Below are 8,094 nucleotides of genomic sequence, written 5' to 3' on the forward strand. Positions count from 1 at the left end.
CACGCGATCGTCTGGCAAGGCTTTAGGAATACGCGTTCGCTGATGCTCACCTCGGTCATATACGCGCTGCACAGCGACCAAGCCCACTCCCGTTCGTAGTTGTACACGAGGCGTGAGTGGGCTGGGTGAGACGAATCTGCGCATGCGAAACCGAAGTGCTTAAGCACAGGTGAAAGAAGTGGATGGACTCCCAAGGACGGGAAGGAGTCCCGGATTGACGGTGGTAACTCCGGGAAGTCGTGCACGGAAAAGCCGCGTTCAAACGAGGCGGATAAGAAGACGCGGCCGTCCTCTTCCGTGGCGGCGCGATACGCAGACCAATCGAAGTGGGCTACGGCCACCGAGTGCAGCCGCATAAGGGAACACGCGGAATTCTGCAGCGCGACGAGGGGCTTCGAGTAAGCGTACGGACGAGGGCATACGTAGAGCCCCTTGACTTCGGGCAGAACGAATCGATTCGGATCGCCTGGTTCGCCCCCGAAGAGGTGGACAGCCATCCGGTTAACGTACTCGGCTTCATCTGCACTATACGCGAACGTGCGGTCACCCGGAATGCCATCGGGTATCTGGTACGCTACCCCACCGCCTTCCGCAAGAAGTCGCCGGAGGGCAAAGGATGCCTCATCCACGAGGCCGGCCTCGTGGATCCTCTGGACACGCACCGGATCGGGACGTAAGCTCGCCCGCGAAAGCAGCTCGGCCACGGTGATCCCTGACCGCGCGTGCCGCTGCCACGCGTACTGTAGACAGTGGAGAGGAAGCGGCGTGGACCGCTCCATAACGGACCCGAACCACAGGGTGGGAGCCGCCGACGACCCCGGGCACCGGCAACTGCCGCATGCCGCGTGGGAACCAGCGCGGGGGTGGTACGTCAACCAAGCACCCTCGCGTCGAGACGCAAGGTCGGTAGACGAATTACCGAGGACCGTGTCGTTCGGATCGCCCGACGGCTCGTGGACCTCCGCCGTCGCCGTTCGCGGCAGCCCTGCTCCGGGGAGCACGGGGGTTTCGGTCTCACCGGAGGCCGGAGGCGCATTCAGCTCGGCAGAGACAGTGGAGCCCCTGGAGGGGCGCGAGGCCTGGAAGGGCCCCGGAACCGAAGCATCCGCGGGCGGCGCCTCCGGCGGTGACGCGGACGGGTTGCCTCCAACGGGAGAGGCCGACACCAGGGTCATGGCAGAAAGAGACCGGGCCCAAGGAGAAGAGCAGCGCGCGGAGGACAACCGCCTCGTTTGCGGTGAGGACAAGGAGGACAAGGCGTTCGCGCTGAGCGCGGAAAGGGGCGACGACAAGCCAGTTGAAGAGGACGAGGACGGTGCGCGGGCTTGGGCGGCGACGGTACACGAGGGAGCGTGATGGGGCGAGACAGTTAGGAGGGCCCCCTCTTCACGCCCAGGGTGAACGCGGACGTTCACTCTTGAGGAGGGGGCCGTGTAGCATCAGCGCGGATCAGAATTAGATTTAGAATTAGATCGCGCACGAGCACACACGTGTACTGTCAGGACTGTCAGGACGCCCGCACACACGTGTACTGTCAGGACTGTCAGGACGCCGGCACACACGTGTTTCATAGGCGCGCGCGAGCACACGTGTATTGACAGCGCTACAGTAGCTGAGTACGGTAGCTCAGCACTGTAACGCGCTACAGTGCAGTACGGACTGTACTGTAGCGCTATATGATAGACGCGATAGACGCGTAACTGTATATTAAACCACGGGAACCGACGGCGTGGGGGGGAGGCAAGCATCGGCTTGGCCAGACCCTCACCGTCGGCTAACCCGGAACGCTTACTCTAACTCGGGCACGCTCTCTCTGTTCGCGTTTTATAGTAGAAGGACACGGGTGGCGGGCGTGTACGTGCGCGTGTGAGCTAGGATCCGCCTTCGCCCGTCGGCACTGGAACGTCACCCAGTGCCGCGCCGGGGCGTCGAGGCGTCGGTCCGCTCTACCGCGTACACTAACGCGTTCGCGACCCGACCAGCTCCACCACCGCTACCGGCCCGTGTCCTTCCTCAAGCGTTGCTTACTGGTCCTTTCTGTTATTCTCGCGTTCTACAGGGTCTCTTACGCGGACTGAGCATACACCCCTGCCGTTGGGGTGTTTATGCTACACAGCGCAAATGCTGAACAGAACAGCTCGATTATTTCTTGCATGGCTGTGCTTAAGAATGTTTTCGAGTTGGCTATGCGAAAGGCCACAGCATCCAGCGAGCTCTTTGAGGGCCAGTCCATGTAGCATTTCTTTACAGAGCGGATATAGGCTCTGCTTTTCAACGTGAAAGAACCCCGGAAAAGGGATGAACCATTTGTGAACGTGCAGGTCTCCCAGTATTGCTTTCTGTGCGCGTCCGTCCCTTGAGTTTCTCATCGACTCAAGGTAAAACTTCCTCCATATTTTGAAAATCATTCGGTACGTCGGTTGATCTCCACTCACGACGATATACCTCGGGCTTCCATCCTCGCCTGGCCGCAGTACATGCTTAACGAGTGCTAACTGTTGGTGTATGGTAAGGATGTCAGCAGCACTCATACGGCTGATGTCGACAAAACGACCTCTTGGTCGTGAAGGGAGGGATAAATGCTGTTCAACCCACCGTGAGGTTTGAAGCACGACAGCAATAATGTACGGAAATTGATTCCTTGATTTTTGTAAAGCTTGATCCTCTTTCCTCGCTTGTAGCCACGTGAGGCCTGAGGTAGAACGAGCAAATCATCTCTGCGATACAAGGCAATTCCATAAACTAAGTCGAAGAAGTCATCGAGAATTTTTTGATCTTCCGTAGAGTTACAGCTTGATGCAAAGTCAGAGCGATTGCCAAGAACTCTGACTGGATCTCGACATTCTGTGTCTTTCTGACTCACCGCAGACTGTAAATTAGGGGAGAGCTTCACAGTTGAACTCATCTGAGCTGGAGGTGCACGCGGAGGCTTTCGTGTTTGCACAACACTTTGAGTTGCTGTGCCGCTGACCATTGGCAGTGCCTTACCAAATGCTTTCACACTGTGGTGCGGAAGGATATCAAAGTTGTCTATTTGAACTGAAACCACTCGGTCACTGGTATTGATACTGTCAAATGCGCCTCTCGGGGAACTCTCTCTCAGCGATGAGATGTTTTCTGAAGGACTCCATAGAATCGCAAGAGGTTACCAAACCGAGTGCGTGGAGGACACTGGTCCAGGAGGCAGTAGATTCCGCAATACCCGCTATGGACAGTGTCATCATAAGGGGACCGACACATAGTCTAGACCGCGAAAAATCACCTGCTCAATAACTTTGAGTGCTCGAATGCACAGAAGGTAGTCAGGTCTGGCTATTAGTCCGCCACTGCAAGACTGGGTGGCAGCACGTCGCTTTGAAAAGTTATCCAGTTCTTCCCTAGGAATTTGCGCAGATTCATTCGATACAGGAAAGACCTCTACCATGCTTGTATCACTTGCCGTCGCAATCACCTTCCACGAAGCTAGCTGTTTCTCAGATGCCATATCTATAATTAAAGATGACCACAACCGCTTGGGAATTGCCACAATTTCGTCGGACAAAGACCAGTCCCCTCTGCGATACTGTTCCTTACGTGTCATAAACCGCTTCCCAACATCTGTAAGATATTTGCGCCTTTCCTTCGGCATGAACGAAACCTCCTCCCCCTTTGCAAGAGACATGACCACGTCGGCTGTGTGGCAGAGTGCCTCAGCAGCTGCATCAAACCAGAACTTTCTAGAAAGGGAATAAAGGTGGACGTTCTTAGATGATAGAACCGGACAAATTCTCGATTCAACTGTTGTATTCGATATTAAACTGCCCAAGCAACTATGTGCAGAAAGCTCTCTACGAAACTTGAAAACTGCAGTGATAGGTAGAAACCGAGATTTCGGATCCTCCGGGAAGGGAGAAACAACTCGTAACTTGAGCTCATTTGCTGCTTTAGAAACAGATTCATTCACGCGCATGAAAACTGAGGAATGGGTGTCTTTGTCCAACGCGTACAGAATACAGTCCACTAGGCATCTGTCTATTGCGTCCTTCAGCGTGTCGCTGTCCATTATTGGCTGAATCCCTTGCGCTCCTTGTTGGATATCGCTAACGCTCATCCTTTCTACGATCTGCCGCCACGTTCCTTTCCTTACAGACCTGTCCGATATCGCTACTACATATACTGTGCACATCCAACTCCACCTGTCTCCTGGCCAGAGGGCACTCCCTTTTTACCACACTCCTTTCGAAACCACGTAACAACAATGCCCACATGTCTGTCTTCCTGCAACCTGTTCATACGTCAAATGTCCTGAGGAATGAATGTTGACAGCCTCACCGTACTCGAATAAAGTTTCTGCGTCCTCCAACGTGGCTTTGGTCATCCTTTGCAAGGGTCTAAGTGTATTGTTAGACGAAAAACAGCCTCTATCCTTAAAAACACAAAAGCCACCTTTGGTGCCAAAAAGCGATGGCTCACGGCGGGCTGCTTCACCGCTTGCATGTATTGTTTGGTTGTGGTGTAAGCAACAGAATCTAACCTCAGCGATCTGAGCCAGCAACATTCGACAGTGCTCAAATCTTAGACCAGAACGTGCTCCCAAATTTTCACAAAAGCAGTGCTGCGATTCTACGCTGTAGAAAAGAACAGAAAAAAGTTGTAGGTTCGCTTTAGTCCGTTCCATGTCTTGTGCTGGGAGGTTTTGAGACTGTCCTTCATGACCAAGGTGGGTGCATATGTAACAAGGACTGTAGCGTCGACCAGAGTTTGGAGAGACTAGAGCTTTCCAGGACTTCAAGGCAGACCGTGCTTTATTACCATGTCTTCGCACATCACAAATGACATTTCATCCAATCTTTGAAGAGCGACAACTAGTGCACAGTGAAATTGGGCCTTCTTCCTTTCCATCGAATGGGTTCGCGAAGGGACCAGTATCAATAGACGCTCTCTTTTGCAGCTGCTTGGTTGTTAGCGAAACCACAACAGTAGGGCGTTTCTTATGGTTTTGCCCGCAAGCAAAGCAGGGACCACCGTTTGACTGATTCCAGGGATCGGCACTTACAGATCTCCCTTTTTGCATCATTCCCGAAACTGGCTCCAGAGGCTATGGACCCTTAAACTTCACAGGCAGGTGGCTGTTGGAGTTCTGCTCCTAGACAGCCATGCGGAAACGGAGTCGCTAAGAGAGTGGGGAAGAACGGATCAAAGATTGCGCTTGCTCTCTGTGCACAGCAGACAAAACGACGACGGCTGATGCCAAAAGTGCCATTTTTCGGGATTCGGGAATGCAGCGTGATCAAGAGGTATGATAAAGGCGATTTAATAATTTTTTCCATTCTCATGGACTGCTCTGCATGTACTTCTTTCATTTAATTTAAATGTAGATTTTGGTTAGAAATAGAGGGGGAGCTGATAGGTGTGTTTTAGATGAAGCGTGCAACTTTGCTCAGGTCTCAACATATTAGACGCGCTTTTTATTGCTCACACACGAGATGCGAACGATGCATGCCACGACGACCATCATGCCGAACGGACAGGAAGATCACTTTGTCGTTGATGGTTTTTCGGCTGGAATTGTGAGGTACGAGGCCGGTGCCTTTCGACAAGTTTCTCACACACGTCGATGGGTTGAGGACGCGTACAACTGGCGACCAAGAAAGAGCACGTTTCCTTACGTTGAAACGGCGCGCAGTAACGCTTCGATTCTTTTGTACAATTCCTCTCGAAAAATAAACGTTCTACTCGATCTCGTCAAGAAGCATATATTGCTGCTGGCTGGGCGCATCGTGTATGACTTTGGAGAAGCCTCCCGAAGATTCAGTCTTGCTCATCGTATTACTGATGCTACGGTTGCCACAGCTCAATCTATGTTTGAAATCACTGGTCTTACAGTTGGTGTTGTGACACATGAACTTGGGGTGTTTCGACGCACGGGTTCTGGTGAGTTTTGGCTTGAGCAGGACATGCGGGGCAATATTCTTGCCTCATTTCTTGAGATAGACCGAACTGTCGAGGCTTTGACAATCCAGAAGGATGACGAGCCCATCACTGTCGTGTTTGATTTTCTATCTCGGACTATTCGGTCAAGGTCAGAGTATAACGAAAGAGAGACTACGAGAAAGTTTGGCATACTTGCGATTGCCGAACCATTGGGAGTGGTTTTAGAAAAGATACGTGTTGTCCGAGAGGATGACTTCGGAGATGACGAGGAGCTGTACGGTCGGTTTCATACGTTCGTTTCTGGGGTCAACGTACCGACACAAAACTCCAGAGAACGAGAACTTTACGACATTGAGAAACCGATCCATGTCAAGGAAGGCGATGTACATGAGGTTGTCGACGCGACTGTTTTGATTTATGGAGTGGATCGAAGCCATGAGATTTTCGTTGCTGGCTGGCTAAAAGAAAGAGACATCACTCGAGATGATGATTTAGGTTTCCACCAGATTTCCGTTGCGGTAGAACGGTTAGACCATGGACCTGTCGTCTTATCCTTTCGGAAAAGTGAAACCGACGTCGAGGTTCATGTCCGCATCATTAGAAATTACTTTGAATACGTATCTCGCGAAGACGGGTTTGTACCTCTTAACACTGGCGATGGTGTTCATCATGTCCCTCGGTTTGCAGGTGTCGTTCCGATGCCACACAACAGAGTTAAAGGGATTGTCGGCGGTGTTAACATTCTCCCTGAGGGGCCGGAATCGGTGAGCAACAGACTGCGGTCTGTAGTGCTACTTGGGATTGGAATCGTGCCGCATGTCGGGGACGTCGTGAGTGGGGTTATCGATTTGTTATGGCCAGAGGAGGAAATGGAGGTATGGGACGAGATCAAAGAGCGTGCTGAAGCTCTGATGAAAAATTTGATCACCAAAGAACGTGTGCACGACATCGAGAAACGACTACGGGGACTTAAACAGACGATTGATGATTATCAAAACACGTCGATAGGCTCCCCAGAGAAGGGCAGCTGGATGGTCAATGTGATAAGCTCCTTGAATGCTGTTCAACCATTCTTCCTTGACGACCGCAATCCGGAGGTCATGCTTCCATACCTGGTAGCACTGGCAACTCTTACGCTTGCTGTACGTCGAGAACAGATTGTGTCTTACAAAGAAATACACGGAAGGGACGACCGCAATGCCGACTACAAGCTGAGAGAAATCCGGGGGCAGTATGAGGAATTCCATGATGCTGTGGTGAGAGCTAGAAAAGGTGCGACGGAATGGCGATTAAATTTAGTTGAAATACAAGAGGACGAGGACAAGGACAAGTTTGTCGTGAGCGACGAATTTTCAGGTTATGTTTCTGACAAATACAAGGATCACCCTGGGATGTTATACGAGAATATCAAGGAATGTGTGCAGAACGATTTCAGACGGCGACTTGACGACATAACGCTGCCGGCGAAGACATGGAAATACATGATCCCGGACGCCAAAAAGCGCAAAATAGTGCGAAAGGAGACACTGAGCGTGAGTGGATTGTTTCCTGTGGCGGAATGGAGCGGGGAAGAGGGGTCAGTGGACGGGATGCGCATTTCGAAGATAGTATTTGTGGTTGATGACTATGTGAGAGGCGTTGAGGTATGGCACGGGGAATCACTCGGGTTAAGATGTGGAGACATGTCGCGAGGGGAGGAGATGCGGTTGGAGTTGGATTCGGATGAAGTAATCATTGCGGCAAGCGGGAGGGGGGAAAAAGTGATGCATGGGATGTGGGTGTTTACGAGCAAGGGACGGGCGTTTGGGGCGAGCGGGAAGAAGGTAGGAGGGTATGAATGGACAGCAGCGGCGCCGAGCTTGGACGGGTATTTGGAGAGTGTGTTTGTTGAAAAGGGTGGGATTGGGTTTAGATGGCGGCATTGGATGGATGAATGAGAAACGGAGGAGGTGTATGATGGATGTTTTTTGTTCGGGCGGGTAGAGGAGAGGAGAGTCGGTTCGCTGAAAAGGTTGCGCGAGAGCAATGTGCTCTCTTGGTTGAAAGATTGGTGTCTGACGGGCATGAGCATGGAGATGCAGGTGGGCTTTGGATTCTAGAGCATGCAAGGTTGATGTGCGGGGGAAGTGATTGTTGCGGAGTGGGTTAAAATGTAAAGAATATGGTTCTTGGTAGTACGGT

The 8,094-nt window shown here is 51.9% G+C and overlaps 1 protein-coding gene across 1 annotated transcript; it reads left to right on the forward strand.

Annotated features, from left to right (window-relative positions):
* Positions 1-5,936: 5,936 nt before the first annotated feature.
* On the forward strand, positions 5,937-7,850 carry CHC_T00004870001 (hypothetical protein). The gene has a single exon (XM_005716289.1). It carries the CDS (start codon positions 5,937-5,939, stop codon positions 7,848-7,850), a length of 1,914 nt encoding a protein of 637 aa, XP_005716346.1.
* Positions 7,851-8,094: the final 244 nt, after the last annotated feature.

The sequence above is a fragment of the Chondrus crispus genome, genomic scaffold (assembly GCF_000350225.1).
Source record: "Chondrus crispus Stackhouse genomic scaffold, scaffold_255, whole genome shotgun sequence".
In the NCBI taxonomy this organism is placed as follows: Eukaryota; Rhodophyta; class Florideophyceae; order Gigartinales; family Gigartinaceae; genus Chondrus; species Chondrus crispus.

Bases quoted from the DNA above. Each gene is read 5' to 3' on its own strand.
- CHC_T00004870001 (XM_005716289.1), top strand. From the start codon at position 5,937: ATGCGGGGCAATATTCTTGCCTCATTTCTTGAGATAGACCGAACTGTC.